This window comes from Plecotus auritus (genome assembly GCF_963455305.1).
Source record: "Plecotus auritus genome assembly, chromosome: 1".
In the NCBI taxonomy this organism is placed as follows: domain Eukaryota; kingdom Metazoa; phylum Chordata; class Mammalia; order Chiroptera; family Vespertilionidae; genus Plecotus; species Plecotus auritus.
The window spans coordinates 204493956-204515573 of record NC_137770.1 but is presented as its reverse complement, the minus strand read 5'-3'; the positions used below and the strand labels follow the sequence as shown (position 1 = coordinate 204515573).

General features: G+C 39.9%; 1 protein-coding gene and 1 pseudogene across 2 annotated transcripts in view; one reads left to right on the top strand and one right to left on the bottom strand.

Annotated features, from left to right (window-relative positions):
- Positions 1 to 429: 429 nt before the first annotated feature.
- Positions 430 to 21618, top strand: part of STAP1 (signal transducing adaptor family member 1) — a gene marked incomplete at both ends in the record, with an annotated part of 42238 nt that continues 21049 nt past the window's right edge. Inside the window, 2 exons of the mRNA XM_080676077.1 lie at positions 430 to 549; positions 17830 to 17901. Coding sequence (XP_080532203.1) covers positions 430 to 549; positions 17830 to 17901 — 192 coding nt within the window. The remainder of the gene's footprint in view (positions 550 to 17829; positions 17902 to 21618) is intronic.
- LOC308252094 (protein N-terminal asparagine amidohydrolase-like) lies at positions 12751 to 13429 on the bottom strand (annotated as a pseudogene). The gene has a single exon. The product of its transcript is annotated as a protein N-terminal asparagine amidohydrolase-like (transcript).

Below are 21618 nucleotides of genomic sequence, written 5' to 3'. Positions count from 1 at the left end.
TTAGTGAAGTGGAGTTAATTCAAGTCATGCCTTCTGGGGATAAAAATGGACAACAATTAAAACAAAAAGTAAACAAATGTGACCTTGATGTCTCCTCTAAAGCCCAGAATCTCCAAATGGGTTCCTTTCATCTTCTGGTGATGTTAATCTTCTGTTTATTTTGTTACTGTAATTCTAAGCACATGTAGTTTATTCAGATGTTGCTTTCTCAAAGCTGGTCTATGCTTGTTTTATCTTACCTCATAAAAAGTAAAGGAAAGAATGTGTGTGTGTGTGTGTGTGTGTGTGTGTGTGTGTGTCCTGTTGGTGGTTTAAAATCGAGTTGGGACTTCCTCTTTGAACAGTTGCCTTTTCCTCTCACACAAGGTAGATCTCATTTTGTTTGAGACTGGATTCAGTTGTAACCAAACCACACACCCACAAGAGAGTATGATGGCTAAGAAGCCCCCGAAACCAGCCCCTCGAAGAATCTTCCAAGAAAGGTTAAAGATTACTGCTCTACCTTTATACTTTGAAGGTTTTTTATTAGTCAAGCGCTCAGAATACCAGGTAAGTCCACAGATGATAATGGTAAACTAGCAGCTTCTGTCTTAATATAACGTGTATTTCATGGTGTTGTGGACCTCCTTGTTTCTGTTGCGATTAAACCCTCTTCCTGGAGCTCAGAAATATTATCCCATTTGTGCATAATTTAAATACAATGTATGGCTTAAACATATGTGTATATGTGTATGTATTATACAGGTGTGGGCAAAAGTAGGTTTACAGTTGTTCATATGGAAAAATACATGATACAAGAATAAACTCTGAGTTTTACGTACTCACAACTGTAAACCTGCTTTTGCCAACCTCTGCATATGATAATATAAAGTTCTAATATTAAGTTACTAAGATAACAAAGTTCAATAAGCTAAACTTTCAAAGAATTAATTTACACATCACAGAAGATTTTGGCTTAATAGATGAAATGTTTCCTGTATGTTCACTGCAACTTACTACTATGCTTCCATGATGACTTGTATCATTAAGATAAAATATTATGATTGAAATTAAATCTTCTGCTCCTATTCTCAGTTGTTTGAAGCTTATAAATAAGGATCAAATTATTTTTTAAAGTGGTAAACTTTTGTAAAAAATGTGAAAATGGTAAAAGTAATACTGTTTAACATTAAGTATAAAATATGTTTTAAAAATACTGTTCAAGATTGTGAGTTTAAAAGGTAAAAAATTTTAAGAAAGAATAATAAAGGATAATACGTAGGGTGCTTTATGGGTGGTATATACTCCACATGACATAAATACACTCTGTAAGAAAATGCACAAAGCATCCCATTTCTTTTAATATATTTGTATTGATTTAGAGAGGAAGGGAGGAGAGTTAGAAACATCAATGATGAAAGAGATCATTGATCAGTGGCCTCCTATACATCCTCGTCTGGGGATCGAGCCCACAACCTGGGCATGTGCCCTGACCAGGAATTGAACCATGACCTTCTGGTTCAGAGGTCGATGCTAAACCACTGAGCCATATTTTTAAAATGTAAAAATGAAAAATTATAGTTAAAATCAGTGCTTTTAGAATAGTAATTATAAATAATTTGAAATTAATGAGAGAACTAAACACAAAGTGCCTGCCACTAAAAAAAAATCACTAACAGCTCAAATTTTATGAAATTTTAATATTAATTGAAACTAGAAAATTTTAAGTGTTTTGAAAAATGCCATAAGAAATACTTACTACTAATAATATTAATATTTTTTTCTGTGGATTTATTATTACTTGGGGGAAATTGTGTATATGAAAATATTTATAATGGCACACATTTTTTCATACATAATAAGGCCATTTATTATTTGAAAGTAGTAAAGACATGGCAATTTGTATTCTGTTATGGGTGCTAAATATGCATTTTAAATATTTGTCAGTTACATTGGAATATTTTTTGCTTGATCTTACATGCTTTAAAAGTGAATTCAGTCTTATCACCATCGGTTAGCCACATTGTTACACTTTGCCAGGAAAGAGAAGTTGGGAAAAAGGAATTTCTAATTTAAATTTTGTCATTCATTGGTTGTTTTCCAAGTATTCTATCTAATAAAAGAGTGATATGCAAATTAACTGTCACTCTGCAACAAAAATGGCAGCACCGATAGCCACAAGATGGCAGCACCCAGTCCTCTTAGCCCTGCCAGAGTCCCCCAGTCCGCCCAGTGGCAGCAGCCCGGGGTGTCCGGCTGGGAGGCACCAGCGCCCGCACGATCCCCCGCCACAGCCTGGGCTGGGGTCTCAGGCCAGCAGGACCGCGCACCCCCACCACGTGATATTCTGGCCAGCGGCAACAGCTTGGGCTGGGGTCTCAGCCTGGTCAGGGCGCGCACCCCCCGCAGCGCCATCCCCGGCCAGGTGTGGCAGCCTGGGCTGGGGTCTCAGCCTGGCCGGGGTGCGATCCCCTTCCAGTGGTGGCAGCCTGGGGTCTCAAACACTGAGTCACACCAGCCAGGCAGGTCTGGAAGAATCTTAAATGTTTCTTTTTAAAAAATATATATTTTATTTATTTTTTACAGAGAGGAAGGGAAAGGGATAGAGAGCTAGAAACATCTGTGGGAGAGAAACATCAATCAGCTGCCTCCTGCACACTCCCCACTGGGGATGTGCCCACAACCAAGGTACATGCCCTTGACCAGAATCGAACCTGGGACCCTTGAGTCTGCAGGCCGATGCTCCATCCACTGAGCCAAACCAGTTAGGGCTGTCCATTATGCTAAAGAAAAAACACTATCTAATAAAGAGGGAATATGCAGGGGAGGGCATTTGGGGGTGACCGGGTTGTCAGGGGAGGGCAGTTGGGGACGATCGGACTGGCAGGGGAGCAGTTAGGTGTCAATCAGGCTGGCAGGGGAGTGGTTAGGGGGTGATCAGGCTGGCAGGCAGAAGTGGTTAGGGGCAATCAGGCAGGCAAGCGAGCAGTTGGGAGCCAGCAGTCCTAGATTGTGAAAGGGATGTCTGACTGCCTGGATTGGGCCTAAACAGGCAGTCGGACATCTCCCGAGGTGTCCCAGATTGGAGAGGGTGCAAGTTGGGCTGAGGGACAAACCCCCCCTCCCCCGTGCACGAGTTTCGTGCACTGGGCCTCTAGTTTATAATAACTGTTTCTGATATTAGATTCCTTTTCATGTTTAAAGAAGGCATTCCCTTGGTATGGTTAAGAGGAAGAACAAGGATTTTAGAGTGTTGGTAAAACATGACTTTACCTGTTTTGCTACTCATAGCTTATGATCTTATACAAGTTACTCAGTCTCCTTGGGATTCAATTTCCTCAACTATAAAATGGAGAGAATATGACTTGCCTCCCAAGGTACGATGCCGGGGATACAGTAGGTGCTCAGTCTATTTATTAGTTCAAGCAACACCTATCGAGTACCTCCTATGCAATAAGCATCACACTCGGTTCTGGAGAATATGAATAAAACACAAAGACCCTGCTTTTCAAGGCTAAGTTTAGTCCTAGCTGGTTTGGGTCAGCTGTTAGAGCGCCGGCCCTTGGGTTCAATTCTGGTCAAGGGCACATAGAGCCGCTTGATCCCTGAGGGCCCCCCCCCACCCCCACCCCCCCCACACACAGAGGCAACTAATCGATATTTCTCTCTGTGTCTCCCCTTCCTTTCCACTCTGTCTAAAAATAAAAAATAAATAAATGGAAAAAATATCCTCATGTGAGTATTAACAACAACAAAAAAGGATAAGTTTAGTAAGGAGCGATGACTGACTTACCCAATTACATAGCAAAGTATCTTTTACTTGTACGTCAAGGGAGAACAGAGCAAGAGGATGACAAAAATTTCTACTAATTGGGTGGTTTCAAGGATTAAAGGGATAACATGTAAAACATCTGGTTTACACCAAAGGCTAGATTCATTCTCTTCCCATTCACTATTTATCATATTCTTATTAACATAATAAAATCAGTTTTGAGTCTACAAGTAATATGGCTCAAAGGAGAGCTGTATTGGTAGAATGTCTGAAAATGAAAGCTGTGAGGAAAAGCCAAGGAAAATAGTGGGATTTCTAAGCATATGCCATAAAATGCCAGGGAACCTTTGAAAGGAAGGTGAGCCAATGCTATATAGAAGGTCATCTTTGGAGCTAATGTGCTGAAGAGTTGGGAGACTCTGCAGAATGTTAAGTAAAATCTCTGTTGAAGGAAATCAGAACATTTGAGCTAGAGAATGTATAACTGAGAAGTACCCTGGTTTATAAGGTTTATTACATGTTAAGAGGTGTATCTTAGCTCCATTAAAAGTACAGAATCTTCATAGAAAAAATAATGTGGAAAATTTTACTTTAACCACAGCACTAGAATTTTTGATTAATCAGGAAGATTTATTTGATAATAAGAGCTATTAAATGACACTGTGGGACACCAGCTGCAATACAGTTCTTATAAATGGGGAAAATGTCATTTTTCTGAAACTATTTGAAAATAAGAGAGCATTTGGAGAGCATCTCAGTTTCTTCAATCTGTGATATGCTAACATTAAAAACAATATGTGTAATACGTCTTCTTATTAGCCTGAACACAAGAATGTGATCATCATAATAATATCAAAATAACATTTCTCTGACTAGTCCTCTAGTTGCCAGTAATTTCTTTAGAAAGATTTCAGGGCTATCTCAGGTGTGCTTTCTTTTATTTTTCAATTTTTAAAAAATGCATATTTTTGCCCTAGCCAGTTTGGCTCAGTAGATAGGACGTCGGCCTGCGAAATGAATGGTCCCAGGTTTGATTCCAGTCAAGGGCACATGCCTGGATTGTGGGCTCAATCCCCAGTGGGGGACTTGCAGGAGGCAGCCAATTCATGACTCTCTCTCAACATGGATGTTTCTATCTCTCTCTCCCTCTTCCTTCCTCTCTGAAATCAATAGAACATATATTTTTTAAAATGCATATTTTTATTGATTTTAGAGAGGAAGGGAGAGGGAGAGAGAGAGAGATAAACATCCGTGATGAGAGAGAATCATGAATTGGCTGCCTCCTGCATGCCCCACACTGGGGATTGAGCCTGCAACTGGGGCAAGTGCCCTGACCAGAATCAAACCTTCTAGTACATAGATCAACGCTCAACCACTGAGACACGCTGGCCAGGCCAAGTTTTAAAAATAACACACTGTTTTCAAGGTTTTTAAGCACAGATCTCTAATATAAGACTATCAATCTATTTAGAAATTATATACTTGTACTTGTGTACTAATACTACAAGCAAATTATTAGAGATATGCAAAAAAAGGAATTAAGAAAGAGGAAATATAATTAGATATTCTAAAAGTTTCTTCCTCCTTGCACACCTCTGGGGTTTATGTGTCCCATTTTGGAGACCACTATACAACATCCTTCCTTAAGCAAAGGCACTTTGCTTGCTCATAAGAAAAAGAAGGAGAGTTTTTTATTGTGGACATGGCATAGAGAGAAACTTAACTGGACTTTGCATTGTAACCCATTTTTACTAGTTACATTAATGAGAAAGAGCACTGGGAAGCCAGAAGATATAAATATCAGCCCAACTATGGAACTTGGGCAGTTCTCTTAAATCTTTTAATCTGTTCCTCTTTTGTAAAACTGAATGGGTTGCTGTGATGATCAAATGGGCTATATAATAATGGGTATATTTTCTTAAGGTTGACAGATGGCAGACATCATGCTGGGCTCTTTAAAATATATATATATATTGCTTTCAGAGGGGAAGGGAGATGGAGAGAGAGATAGAAACATCAATGATGAGAGAGAATCATTGATAGGCTGCCTCCTGCACTGCCTCACTGGGAATTGAGTCCACAACCTGGGCATGTGCCCTGACCAGGAATCAAACCGTGACCTCCTGATTCATAGGTTGACGCTTAACCACTGAACCATGCTAGCTGGGTTCATGCTGGGCTCTTAATGTCCTGTCACTCTGATCCTTATAGTAACTCTTCTGGATAGAAATTATTTTGTCCCCTTCACAGATGAATGAGTTGTGGCTCACAGATGCTATGGTCAAGGTTCCTCATCTAATAAGGAGTCTCATTTGTAATTTATTGCCAAGCACTTGACATCATCATGCTGCCTCTCAAACTAAAGTTCTAATTCCATTTGATTGTGGGCTTCCAAATGTTGGGGATGTCTAATCACTAGATTCTTTATCACACTGAGCTCAACGGGAAGTTCAGTAATTTCAAACATTTGTTTAATTGCATGAAAATGAGATAGGGACCTTAAACTCTAAATATGAGACTATGTAATGATTTTGAAGCAAGCAATACATTCGGTAGTCCCATTTCAGTCCCTTTTCTTACTTCAGTGACTCAACATAAGTGATTGCTAAAAAGTAAGAAACTTTGTGCTAATTGTATTTCATTCAAAAATGAGTTCTTCAAACTTATTTGTAAAATATTTACATAGATATAAATATATACCTAGATGTTGATTATTGAGAGTGATATCATTATTATTATTTTTGTTAATTCTCGCCAAGGATACTTTTCCCATTGAGTTTTAGAGAGAATGGAAAGAAAGGGGGGAGAGAGAGAGAAACATAAATGCGAGAGAGACACATCAATTGGTTGCCTCCCACACACGCCACGACCCAGGGCCAGGGATTGAGCCTGCAGTCCAGGTATGTGCCCTTTACCAGAATCAAACCCGTGACCCTTCAGTCCGTGGGCTGATGCTCTAACCACTGAGCAACCGACCAGGGCAAGAGAGTGATATTTATACAAGACTCAGATAACAGTGCTGGTATTCATGAGAACTTATCAGAAACTAAATCAAGACATGGCCAATAGGTCTCTGCATATTGAATATAAGTTTGATCTGATCTCTTAGGTTTGTGGCTGTGGTTGGAATTCACAATTGTTATTTGTAACCTATGTTTCCTCCAGGTTGCCTTTACTCTCAACTCAGTGCCTTTGTTTTTGCTTCTTCTCTCATTTAATAAATTCTCCTTAATTCTTCCCATAAATCTATATGTTCATTTACCAGTAAAACTCCCATTTTTCCCTGGCTAATACTACCAATTCATATCATTCTGTCATGACTAAACAACTCTGCAATTTTTCTCAGGAGCACAAATGGATGTCTGCATGTACATACAGAAGGAAATCAATAAACCTTGACTGGCTATTACTCTCTATAGTTTTTCTGTCTGGTGGTGGGTTAATACGAATGAAGCTAATTAAAATGATGAACATAGTGGCAGACTTTGACTTCAGGGTTTCTCTTGTTTTCTTTCCCTCCAACAATCAGTCTTTCAAATTTGGACTTGATCTTAGATGCTATAGGTCAGTAAAGCTCACAGCCCATCATTAATTTCTCTAACCAATATATCTACATTCTGATCTCCTCTCCACTCCCCTTCACCCCTATCCTTGTTACAAAATACTACAGTGTAGCTTTGACCTACTGCCTGCATTGAGAGGCTTACAACTAAAGCAGGATATGAAAGCCTTAAAAAGAGAGATATGATTTTTTAAAAAAGGTCCTAAGATAAATTTGAATTGTTTTATTTTTTAATCTTGTCAGATCTGAGAAAGTTCAAGAGAATTTTTCAATAAAGTGACTAGATACTCTCATGGTTCTTGCAAAACATCTGCTTTGATCTTAGACACAGTATATATTAGTAAGTTTCTCAAGCCATATTTCTCATGCAGTTTTCAATCTCTTAACTTAAGGTCATATGAAAGGGTGCAAAATATCTGTTAATAATGTGAGTGAAGAGGCAATGTTTTTTTTTTTAAATAAATCTTTATTCAGATTATTACAATTATTTCTCCTTTCTCCCCCCATAGCTCCCCTCCACCCATTTCCCACCCCACCTTCTGCCCTTACCTCCCCTCCACTGTCCTCATCCATAGGTGTATGATTTTTGTCCAGTCTCTTCATGAACCCCCCATACCCTTTTCCCCCTGAGAATTATCAGTCCATTCCCTTTCTATGCCCCTGATTCTATTATATTCACCAGATTATTCTGTCCCTCAGGTTTTTAATTCACTTGATTTTTAGGTTCACTTGTTGATAGATATGTATTTGTTGTTCATAATTTTTATCTTTACTTTTTTCTTCTTCCTCTTCTTTAAGAATACCTTTCAGCATTTCATATAATACTGGTTTGGTGGTGATGAACTCCTTTAGCTTTTTCTTGTCTGTGAAACTCTTTATCTGCCCTTCAATTCTGAATGATAGCTTTGCTGGGTAGAGTAATCTTGGTTGTAGGTTCTTGCTATTCATCACTTTGAAAATTTCTTGCCACTCACGTCTGGCCTGCATAGTTTCTGTTGAAAAGTCAGATGACAGTCGTACGGGTGCTCCCTTGTAGGTAACTAACTGTTTTTCTCTTGCTGCTTTTAATATTCTCTCTTTGTCTTTTGCTCTTGGCATTTTAATTATGATGTGTCTTGGTGTGGTCCTCTTTGGATTCCTTTTGTTTGGGGTTCTGTGGGCTTCCTGGACTTGTAAGTCTATTTCTTTCACCAGGTGGGGGAAGTTTTCGGTCATTATTTCTTCAAATAGGTTTTCAGTATCTTGCTCTCTCTCTTCTTCTGGCACCCCCATAATTCTGATGTTGGTACGCTTGAAGTTGTCCCAGAGTCTTCTTACATTATCTTCAACTTTTTGGATTTTTTTTTTTTTTGCTTTTTCGGTTGAGTGTTTTTTGCTTTTTTGTAATTCAATTCTTTGACTTGATTTTTGTCTTCCTCTTGTCTGTTTTTGGGTCTCTGTATAATATTTTTTATTTCAGTCAGTGTATGTTTGATTTCTAGTTGGTCCTTTTTCATATCTTCCAGGGTCTCGTTATATTTATCGGCCTTTTCTAGGATATTCTTAAAAAGCCTTATAACCGTGGTTTTGAATTCTATATCCAGTCGTTTGTTTTCCTCCATTTCTTTCGTTTGTGATCTGTTTCTTTGACGCCTCATTTTCACTGCTTCCCTGAGTTGGTAAGGTAGATTTGTGTGCTAGGTTTCCAATATGGCCCAGTGGGTCTGCCTCCCCAGTTAACCTGAGGTGGACACTCTTGGTGCACCCCTTTGTGGACTGTGTGTACAGCCTTGTTGTAATTAAGTCTTTATTGTTGTTGGTATCACTGGGAAGAATTGACCTCCAGGCCAGTTGGCTGTAAGGATCAGCTGTGTCTATGCTGGGAGAAGTTCGGTGCTGGAGACAGCCTTATAGGATTAGACTTGCCAAATTGCAATAGCCTCTGTGCTCAGCTTGGATGGGGTGGAGTCTCAGTCTTGGCTTCCCGTCAGCCTTGCCCTTGGGCGCACGTGCGTGCCTTCAGACCTCTGCCTTTCCGGCTCGCGAGTCTCCGCCCGAGAGTCCAGACTCCCCCCGTAAGAGCGTGGGTCCCCAGGGGCTCGCCTGGAACTGGGGTTCACTGCAGTCAGAACTGGGGCTCAGTGCATTCAGGAGCCTCTGACTCCCTTCCACTAGGGAAAGCCTGTGCCAACCTCCACAGCCTTTGTGCGCACTGGCGCGTGCGCGCTTTCAGTCCTCCGCCTTCCCCGGCTCCCAAGTCTCTGCCCGAGTCCAGACTCCCCCCACAAGAGCGTGGGTCCCCAGGGGCTCGCCCGGAACTGGGGTTCAGTGCAGTCAGAACTGGGGTTCAGTGCGGTCGGGGGCTTCCTTCCCCCTTCCGCCAGAGATAGTCAGCCAGGCTCTCAGCCGCCCTTCCTCTCTGCGCGCACAAAGCCCCTTTGCCGTACCTCCAATTCTCTGTGAGTTTTCCTCTTTCCTTCTAGTTGTAGAATTTTCACTCAGCCAGCTTTCCTGTGGTTCTGGATGGTGTCCGTTCTGTCTTTTAGTTGTAGTTTTGAAATTGTTGTGCGAGGCAGCAGTTTAGGTGTTTACCTATGCCGCCATCTTGGTTTCTCCCCCCAATGTTTTTTTTTTTTTTTTTTAATTTCAAATGTAATTTGTATTGGTAGAGTTTAGTGGTTAGACAATCATATAATTTATATAGTGTTTCACCTGGAACCATACATAGTTATAACAATATTATTGACTATATTCCCTATGATTTATTTACATCTCCGTGACTATTTTGTAACTACCAAGTTGTACTTCTTAATCCATTCACCAACCACCAGATTGTTCTCCGTGTCTATGAGTCTGTTTCAATCCTGTGTTTGTTTATTTTCTTTTTTTTTATAAATCTTTATTGCTCAGATTATTATAATTGTTCCTTCTTTTTCCCCCCATAGCTCCCCTCCACTCGGTTCCCACCCCACCCTCTGCCCTTACTCTCCCCACCACTGTCCTCAACCATAGGTGTACGATTTTTGTCCAGTCTCTTCCCACACCCCCCACACCCTTTTCCCCCAGAGAATTGTCAGTCCAGTACCTTTCTATGCCCCTGATTCTATTATATTCACCAGTTTATTCTGTTCATCAGATTTTTTATTCACTTGATTTTTAGATTCACTTGTTGATAGATATGTATTCATTGTTCATAATTTTTATGTTTACCTTTTTCTTCTTCCTCTTCTTAAAGAATACCTTTCAGCATTTCATATAATACTGGTTTGGCGGTGATGAACTCCTTTAGCTTTTTCTTACTGTGAAGCTCTTTATCTGACCTTCCATTCTGAATGATAGCTTTGCTGGGTAGAGTAATCTTGGTTGTAGGTTCTTGCTGTTCATCACTTTGAATATTTCTTGCCACTCCTGTCTGGCCTGCATAGTTTCTGTTGAGAAATCAGCTGACAATCATATGGGTGCTCCCTTGTATGTAATTAACTGTTTTTCTCTTGCTGCTTTTATGATTCTCTCTTTGTCTTTTGCTCTTGGCATTTTAATTATGATGTGTCTTGGTGTGGTCCTCTTTGGATTCCTTTTGTTTGGGGTTCTGTGCGCTTCCTGGACTTGTAAGTCTATTTCTTTCACCAGGTGGGGGACATTTTCTGTCATTATTTCTTCAAATAGGTTTTCAGTATCTTGCTCTCTCTATTCTTCTGGTACCCCCATAATTCTGATGTTGGTACGCTTGAAGTTGTCTCAGAGGCTCCTTACACTGTCTTCATATTTTTGGATTCTTTTTTCTTTTTGCTTTTTTGGTTGAGTGTTTTTTGCTTCTTTGTATTTCAAATCTTTGACTTGATTCTTGCAATCCTCTAGTCTGCTGTTGGATCTCTGTATATTATTTTTTATTTCAGTCAGTGTATGTTTAATTTCTAGTTGGTCCTTTTCATATCCTTAAGGGTCTCACTAAATTTATCGGCCTTTTCTAAAAAATTCTTGAAAAACTCTATAACTGTGGTTTTGAACTCTATATTCAGTCGTTTGCTTTCCTCTATTTCCTTCATTTGTGACCTGTTTCTTTGTCTCCGCATTTTGGCTGCTTCCCTGAGTTGATAGAGTGGCTTTGTGTGCTAGGTGTCCTATAGGGCCCAGTGGCTCAGTCTCCCCAGTTACCTGAGGTGGACACTCTTGGTGCACCCCTTTGTGGGCTGTGTGCACAGTCTTGTTGTAGTTAAGCCTTGATTGTTTTTGGTATCACTGGGAGGAATTGACCTCCAGGCCAACTGGCTGTGAGGATCAGCTGTGTCTACGCTGGGAGAACTTCTGTGCTGGAGACACCCTTATGAGACAAGACTTGCAAAAGCCTCTGTGCTCAGCTTGGATGGGTCGGAGTCTCAGGGCGGAGCAGACAGCAATGGTTTCCCATCAGGCCTGCCCTAAGAGGCCCCTGGGTCTCAGTGTCCCGCGGAAATCGCTGCAAGCACATCTGAGAGAAAGCCGCCCTTGAGTTTCGCCCGCTGCCAGACAGTCCAGTTTCTTCCCGAATGAGTCTGGGTCCCCAGATTCTCGACTGGAACTGGAGTTCAGAGCTGTTGGGAGCTTTTGTCTCCCTCCCGGTTGAGAAAGCCAGCCGCGTACTCAGTTGCCAGCCGTCTCTGTGTGTGTGCCTCGGAACTTCTGCCTTCTGCAGCTCCTCTGAGTCTCAGTGTGCTTTTCTCTTTCCACTCAGCCAGCCTTCCTGTGGTTCTGGATGATGTCCATTTTGTCTTTTAGTTGTAGTTTTGAAATGGTTATGCGAGGCAGCAGTTTAGGTGTTTACCTATGCCGCCATGTTGGTTTCTTCCAATCCTGTGTTTGTTAATTTATTTTGTTCTTTAGAACCCATATATAAGTGAAATCATATGATATTTGTCTTTCTCTGTCTGACTTATTTTACTGAGCATAATACTTTCTAGGTCTTTCCATTCTGTTGCAAATGGTAAGATTTCATTCTTTTTTATGGCCAAGTAATATTCCATTGCACATACTATGTACCACAGCTTTTTTATCCACTCGTCTATTGACGGACATGTGGCTTACTTCCATATCTTGGCTATTGTAAACAACACTAAAATGAACATAGGGCGCATATATATTCTTTCAAATTCGTGTTTTGAGTTTCGTTAGATAAGTCACCAGAAGTAAAACCACTGGGTCGTAAGGCAGATCCATTTTTAATTTTTTGAGGAAACGCCATACTGTTTTCTACAGTGGCTACACCAATCTAGCAATGTTTTTTTGTTTGTTTGTTTGTCTTTTTAGCAGCCAACTTTTATGGATCCCAGGTCTTATGTGCTTTACATACATTAGTCCATTCAATCCTCAACAAGTCCTTGAGATGATAGGAGGAGGCTGAATTCCACATTCATATTCTATTCAACCCCCACCAATGGTCTCTGTCATACCAAAAGGTTGCTTTCTTTGGTAATTCTTATTTTTAGCTTCTTGGAGAAGGGATCTTTTCCCATAAGCCATTTTTTTTTTGGTAGAGCTTTATTTTCAGGAAATGGTGTATTTGTTGGAGATGGGTATTAAAAAACACACACACACACACATCAAGGCTGTTCTAATATGTTCAACAAAGTGAGGGGGCTCAGTCAGAGGTGGAATGGAAAGGTTCTCTAGTATTTGCTTATCATCTTGATGCAACCAGAAATCCACGCGTGGAAATGGCACCCAGGAACACGGTCCTATACGAAGTTGTTCTGTCTTTGCATTGTAAATCCTAACCATTGGTCCTCCTGTTAAAGCTCGGGCAGCAGGCACGCAGCTCCTCCTCCCGGCGGCAATCTTGGAAGGATGCTCTGTAGATCTCTGCAGTTCTAACGTTGACAGCAATGACACAAGTGATTGGAAAGTGGTTTTCGTTTTCTTCCCGGTCATTTAATTCTGTCACACATAATGTCACTAAGTGAATGTCATCTTCTAGTCTGTCAAAGTCACTAAGAAGTTGATGGTAAGTCTGTGTCACTGAAGCCGCCCACGAGGTGCACTTCCAACCTTCCACATTGAGCGTGGTCGGGAAAGGATTTTACGGAGCTCATGATCAAGGGGACCTCAGCTTTGGTGTCAGTTCCATCACAATGTGTCAATCAGGTAGCCCCATTACCTCCAGAAGCTGGTGGGCTCCGAGGAGGTCCCCAGCGGACTGCGGCAGCCGCACTCGCCGCCCCCCAACCAGCAGCGGCATCGCGCAAATGGCGGCCTGGCAGTCCCCGGCACTCGCCCGCCTTAGATACTTTTACTACTAATAAAATCTATCTATCTACATGTGGTTTAGATTTCAGGCCAAAACTGTGCTAACACCTTACCCTAGATTTAGGTAGCCTTGGGTGACCTTGAATCACTGACTAGGTTTAAGAGGCACAAGCCTGCTCCTCTTGGAGACCCTTTGCCACATGGCAGAGAACTGAGCAGACCACCCACTCTCTCCTGGTAGGCTGAGCTGAGAGAGGACAGGAAGGGGCTAAGGTGAGCATACTGCCTCCCAAACTCATCGTTTACGCAGTCCTACTCTGGCAGCTCTGTGGAGGATAGATGGGAGGCCATAAGAAGACCACAGAGACAAGGTGCAAGGCAATTGTGATGCCAATAGCACTGCATCCTATACAAAAAGAGGAAAAGACTTCTGTTGGGGCTGAAATGAGATGTGTTCTCTTGCCTTGTTAAACTGCTTGACTCTGAGATGTGTCAAGTATATATTGGGCACCTGGATTTCAGACAAGAGGAAGAATCTCTTTGCCCAGTTTTATAACTGTTCATTTGGAGACCATCTATTGGCTGCTCCTTCAATCCTATGCCCTTTGGAACTGTTCTTTCCTATGGTAACTTGTTCTTGGTCAGGAGGCATCAGCAGGTTCATTACATTACATGATGGCCAGCTCTCAATGGGGAGGTAGGATGGAGTGGAAAAACCACAGGGCTCGGACTAAGAAACCTTGCTCCAAGTTCCACCTCTGCCCCTGAGGTAGCTTGTTGCAGGAATACTACCAATTTGTTCAAGCCTCACTATACGCACTCCCTTTTGAAATGGGACTTTCCTGCTCCTTCTATAACGAAGTTGAGTCTAGTTCCCTATGGCTTTAACCTGGCCTCGGTCATGCTTTGGTAAACATGACTAAGGCAGAGGATTAGAAAGTACTTGCACATTGGGTTTTGCTCTCTCTTGCTCCTGGGAATCCCTCTGCCAGGACGTGAACAAGTCTAGGCTAAAGAATGAAGCCAGGTGGAGGGAGTCTCCAGTTGTCTCAGTGAGTGTTTCCCAACACCAACAGCCATTTCTGTGATTCTGTGAACACCAACTGGTTGCTGAACCATTCAGTTCAATTGTGAAACTAGCTACCTACCCCAACTTAGTGCAGAATTCACAGCTTAATTAAGGACTCAGTTTCACAAGACTGCCCTCCCGAACTTCAGTCACCAGTTGCAAGTTCCTGGCCTCCCACACTTCTGACTGACTGGCTATAAATCAGGGGTTGCCATGACCCCCTCCTAAGACTTGACAGTTTACTAGAATGACTCACAAAACTCAGGAAGATGCTTTCCTTACATTTACTGGTAAAGAATACAAATGAATAGCTAGATGAAGTGGTAGATAGGGCAAGGTCTGGAAGGGTCCTAAGCACAAGTGAGTGCTTCCGTCCCTGTGAAGTTGGGGTGCACCACTCACTCAGCATGTAGATGTGTTCACTAATTAAGAAGCTCAGCAAATGTCATTGTTCAAGTGTTTTTATAAAGCTTAATTTCTAGGACCACCCCACTCCCACTCCTTCTTGGAGGTTGGTGAGTGGGACTGAAAGTTCCAACCCTCTAATCATTTGTTCTTTTGGGGACCAGACCCAACCTGAAGCTCTCCATGGATCTTCTCGCAAATCACCTCATTATTATAAACTCAGGTATGATATTAAGGGGCTCATTATGAGTAACAAAAACACTCCTATCACTCCAGTTTTAGGATCTTTATGCCAGGAACTAGGGCACAAAGACCAAATATATTTCTGACTATACCACTTCCAGTCATTCTTTCTGCATTCCCAGCTTAGACCCCAGGCAAGTAGTGAGGCCACCCTAGACAATTTGGTCATAGAGAAGTATCATCATTTAAAGAATCATCAGCCATCCACAGAATGATAAAAAAATGGAAAGCATTTGCTGTTTTAGTCCACCAAGTTTGAGGGTAAGCTAGTTACATAACAAAAGCTGACTAATATAGCACCTTACCAGCTATGAAGACAAAGGAAGAAAATAGTTCTACGAAGAATATAAGAAAGATGGTTGCTGTAATTCAGAATGAATATAACCTTGAGCTTCCTGAAAGCCAAGGCAAATAAAAACAATGGGTTATAGAGTTTCCATTGTTTGAGAAAATAAGTATATAAATTCTGAAGAGGTGACATTTTGATGGTTAAAAAAGGAATAAATTATACTTTAGTATTAAAGAGATACAAAACACCATAATATATATAAAAGTGTTTTCACATTTATAAACAAACCTGGTGCATGAAATTCGTGCACTGGAGGGGTGTCCATCAGCCCAGCCTGCACCCTTTCCAATCTGGGACCCCTCGGTGGATGTCTGACTGCCGGTTTAGGTCCGATCCCTGCCTAAACAGGCAGTCAGACGTCCCTCTCATAATCCAGGACTGCTGGCTCCTAACCACTTGCCTGCCTGCCTGCCTGCCTGATTGTCCCTAACCACTTCTGCCTGCCAGCCTGATCACCTCCTAACTGCTCCCCTGCCAGCCTGATTGATGCCTAACTGCTCCCCTGCGGCCTGATTGCCCCCAACTGCCCTCCCCTGCTGGCCTGATCATCCACAACTGCCCTCCTCTGCTGGCCATCTTGTGGCAGCCATCTTGCGATGGCCATCTTGTGGTGGCCATCTTGTGATGACATGGGGGCACCCATCTTGTGGCAGTCATCTTGTGATGATGTGCAGGCAGCCATCTTGTGATGATGTGAGGCCATTGCACGAGGGCGTGAGGGCCACCTAGGCTTTTATTAGTAGAGATAAAAAAAATTCTTCATGTGACTTTCTTACCTTAATTCTCATTGTAAGTTCAGATAATCCAATAAGTCATGAAATTCAGCTTATTAAACCCTAAAGGAAGGAATGATCAACATGTCCATGCAACTGTAATGTTTTAAAACGTACTTTTGGAAACAGCTGTGTATGAGGATAAGTCTTTAGATGTGGAAGGATTTTATTTCTTAAACCCCCTTGCCATTCTTTTGTAATACAGACAATCTTCATAGAATATAAGTTCCCCTTACTTAAATAAACTTTCCCTTGGGTGAAATGAGAGTCTCACTGGGTTATTTACATTTTTTTTTAAACTTAAAAAGTTGTGAATGTATTAATAATAAAATGTGAATGTGTAGGGAAGCATGGAGCTTCGTTGGAAAGTCTGTAAGGAGGATTCTTAGGGGGATTTTGCTGAAGGCGGCAGCCACTGCCTTGACTTTTCCAAACAAGTCTGAGCCCCCGAGTGTTTTGCTGGAATCTCTATGTTTAGTCTTTTAGACCCAACCCATAGAAACATGTGCCTTCTCAAGGATACTTATCCTGCTGATTGTATCTTGAGGTTAACTTTAGTTCAAGCTGTTGTTACAATAAAAGCCTAAGGAGGCAGGCAATCAGGGCTGTTTTGATGCTTCCTGCCAAGCAGCCCCTTAGCCTTCTCTTTCACAGAAACGTGTCAGAGTAATCCATTCATCTGTCGCTCAGGGTCTGCTGGTAAGTCCTGGCATGAATGTATTAATAATAAAATGTTCCCCACAGGAATGAAATTTGGACTTCAAAGTTCAGCTTTGATGGTGTTATTTTTATCATTATCAATTGCTCACATTTCCTTGATTTATGTGTTACTTATTGAGTTCAAACTTTGAGTCATGTGCTATGCTATGTGCTGTACATGTATTAATTTATACAATCCTTTCCACTGTCTCAAAAGGGAGATATTAAATGCTTATGCTTGTCCTATGTCCTATCCTGGCCTCTTAAATGGCCCCTCTTACAGGTGCAAGCTTCCACTGAAACTACATGAAAATTGAATGTCTCAAATCAATGAGGAAAGTTTTGGTAAATATTGTATTTAAACACAGATCAAACTACATCTTTACCTCACATCTTTTTTTTTTATCCTGACCCAAGTATATGCTTATATGCTTATTGATTTTAGAGAGAGAAGGAGAGAGAAACATTGATGTGAGAGAAACATTGATCGGTTACCTACCTGCAGCTTCCTGACCAGGGATCAAACTTATAACCTTTTTAGTGTATGGGAGGGACCACACTCCAACCAACTGAGCCACCTGGCCAGGGCCTTACTTCAAAATAAATTTGTGAAAGATTTAATCAAGAATTAAATGTAAAATTAAGCCATAAAAATTAGGTGATTTATCTCAGGATAAGGAAGACTCTTATATCTCACAGCAATTAAGCAAGTTACAAAGTAAAATATCAATAGGAAAATAGCTGAATAGTACACTGATGCTTATGATTTTTTTTCCACAGGAATATAAACAATATTGGACAGAGTTGAGAGGAACTACCCTTTTCTTTTATAACGACAAAAAAAGCACAATAGTAAGTAAACATGTTCAGCTGATTCAATTTTTTTCTGAATATACACTTGCATGTATTTTATTATTCATTTGGGATTTTCTGTCTTTTAAGGGTAAAAATGTTATAGTAAAATCAATTCAAATAAGAATATTTCTGTCTGTGAGGGCTATTAATTATAAAACCCATGGTAATAAAAATTTCTGGGCAACTCAGAAGAAGGTATTTACTCATATTTTAAACTTTGCATTATTTTCTTTCTGATCCTGAGTAGAATATTTGACTGAAAAGTGGAAATTTTAGCTATTCATCTGGACACAATTGCTTAATACCAAATGATAACCTTAATTTCCCTCCTTGTTGTCACATGCCGTTATAATCTGAAAAGAAATAGATGATCCCTAAAGCTTAATAACATACAATATGTCACTATATTTTTTCTGGAAAGACAAAAACATACCTCACCAAACGGGACTTCTAAGAGCTCAAGCATGAGAAAAACAATGCAGAGATTATGATATTTATTTATTCATATTAATTTCAAATAATTGATTTGTATTTTAATTTTTCCACACACAAAAATTGAAATGTGACTGTATTTCATTCCCCCCACACAGAAATAAAATGCATTTTAGTAGCAAATGGTTGCCTACCTTGAAATGCTATGCTTATAATAGATTTTATGACCCTGTAACTTGTTTAAATAAAAACATTTTGGACCATGGATGTGGTCGCCTTAGAATGTCATTATTACATATCCAGATCTTATGAAAGAAACAGAAAACCAGCCTCTATTCCACCTGAAGGCATTTTAGCACCATTAGTGGTAGACTAACCAGAAGTCATTAAAAAAAATAGTTATCTTTCACCAGAGTTCTGGAAAGATAAGATTTATATAAAGGTGTTTTCAAAAACTGTAATAAATTTTAACAAAACTAATTTCTCTGTTTTGCCTTCCGACTTCTCACTGATGTCAGTGAAAATGTGAAGACCCTGTTCTAGCCCTTGTATAACACACATTTTGAGTGAGAAAGTAAATAGTTATTCCTCACTGTAAGAGGCAGTACAGCTTAGTGATAAGAGCATGGCCTTCAGGTAAACTACCTGGGTTTTTATCTTGTTCCTGCCCTGTTCACTCTGCCAACTTGGTCTCTTGGGCTACTTACCTAACCTCTCTGTGTCTCAGTGTATAGACAGGGAACTGGTAGGAAACAGTTGATATCTCAAATTGGGCAATTTGAAGAGAGTTTAATAAAGATGCAATACTCAAAACAGTGGACAGGATGTAGAAAAACCACAAAGGTTAGTACAGAACCCCGAAACTAGTAACAGTGCCCCATTACCATGCCTGGGTGTAAAGGAAAGAGAAAATAGTGGGGAGAGTTATATGAAGATGACTGTCTTGAGAGGAGTATAATCTTGGATTGAGAAAGCAATTGCATAGGGTAATCAATACCTGACTTCACTCTCCTCACTCCTCTATCTCGTGCCAATGTTCGCCAGCTGTCCAACCCAGAGGAAGTCAAAGGGTATGGGTGCCCATAATGTTGTCCACATAGGTCCCTACTATGGTACACAGTGTTGAGTAATGAAGGGATAAAAGTGAATCTAGAGAAGCAAATAAAAGATCTTCAAATCTCTAAACTTAGGATAAAAAATAGCCTATCTCAAAAAGGCTTAAATGATAGTAAATGTAAGGCACATAGTGAGCATTCATGCATTTTATTTGTACTATCTAATTTAATTCTCACAACAAAAATGCAAAGTAGGTACTATTTTAACTCCCACTTTATAGAACTGAATAGTCAAGTGTAAAGATTAAGAAATTGTACAAGATGCAAGGAGTACAATCCAAGTCTTGCACCTGAGATAGCATTCTTTTTTTTTCTTTTTTTAAAAATATATTTTATTGATTTTTTACAGAGAGGAAGGGAGATGGATAGAGAGTTAGAAACATCGATGAGAGAGAAACATTGATCAGCTGCCTCCTGCACACTCCCTACTGGGTATGTGCCCACAACCAAGGTACATGCCCTTGACCGGAATTGAACCTGGGACCCTTGAGTCCGCAGGCCAACGCTCTATCCACTGAGCCAAACCGGTTAGGGCTGAGATAGCATTCTTAACTACCATGCCATGAAGAGACTGCTTAATAAAATAATGCAGAATTACCCATCTGCCAATTGCATTAAAAGATGCAGAATTTTGGGGACAAGAGAAATCACAGGAATGAAACAGGTGAGAACTGTAGATATTCAGCCTATGATAGGGAAGAATTTATAGCTGCATTTAAATATTTGAAAGGCTGTCAGGAGATCATGTGAAAGAGTCACCGAACTTGTTTAGTGTTATGGCAGAGAAAAGAGACTAAGATTAATGGATGAAAATTGCCTGAAGGAAAACTGTGGCTTAATATAAGAAAAAAAAACTTGCTGGCAGGCAAAGCTGCATAGACGCATAAATTCCATGTTTGAGATGTTCAACATAGGCTAGATGACTACATAGGGGGATAGCCTGGAGACGATTCAAGCATTGGATAGTAGCTATATTAGACATATGACCTTAAAGGCTTTTTTCAATGTTACAATTAAAAACAAAAAGATATGACTTCCTTTTTTTTCTAATCAATAGATCAGCTTACAGGCTCTCTATCTAACTGGGCCACTTCTTCCTTTGTTGCTTCCTCTGTCTCAGCAAAATTCACTGAGCTTAATCTAGACAGTCCATCAGAAAAAGTTTCTTGTGTAATTTAAAATTCTGTCCTCCCTCCCTTATACCTCTCCTTCTATGTTTAATGTATCTTTGTTCATTGAAAATAAATAGGCCAACCCAAATGTAATCTCAACTTTACCAACATAGAAATAACTCTGGAAATTATTTACTATTTTTATGTCTTACTTTATTCAGAAAAATAATATAAGTCTTACAAGAATATAGTAAAATAAGTTATATTAGGCATAGTGGAGAAAAATAAAAGGAGAAAAATAAAGTCAAGAATGAAGTTAATTTAGCAAAAAAATTATACCATAAAAACCCTACTATCCTTTCTAGAGGTGGTCTTAACCTTTCTAATACTAGAGAGCAAGTCTGGCTAGTTACATACAAACTGGGCCATGTAGACTAATTACTCGGAAGAAATATTTTTATTGCACTGCAATAAAATAGAAATTTCTTAATAGATTCCTCATAACCAGTAGTATGTGGTAAGTGTTGAATAATGGCTTTCTGGAAAAAATGTATGTATGAATATATGTATGTAAATTTATTATAAATATTACTCACATAAAGAATGTATAGCACACAGTTAAAAATACATAATACTCTTTATTCTAATTTTCAAATAAAGCAATTGATTCTCATAAAATGTTTTTGTTGGTTTTTCTGAATGCATATCAGAATTGCAATTCAATTCTGATATGATAAATGGAGTTGTTTTCTAATATGCTGTTTTCCTAATAAATTTATTGTCATTAAATATATTTGACATTAATGTTGGCTAATATTTTTGTTTACATTAATAAATAAGAGGAACGTAAAACAATTATGTATGTCAGAATTTCACCTACTTTTCAATGACATGAGCCACCTCTTTGTTGAATAACAGTTTTAGAATTATAGAATAATATTTCGTCAATTTTTTGTTTAAAATAAAAAAGTTTCAGACACAACAAGCTTTAAAGTTTCGTCTGCATTATTAACATTATCTCCTTCACTTTTTAAATCTAGACCAGACCAGAAAAC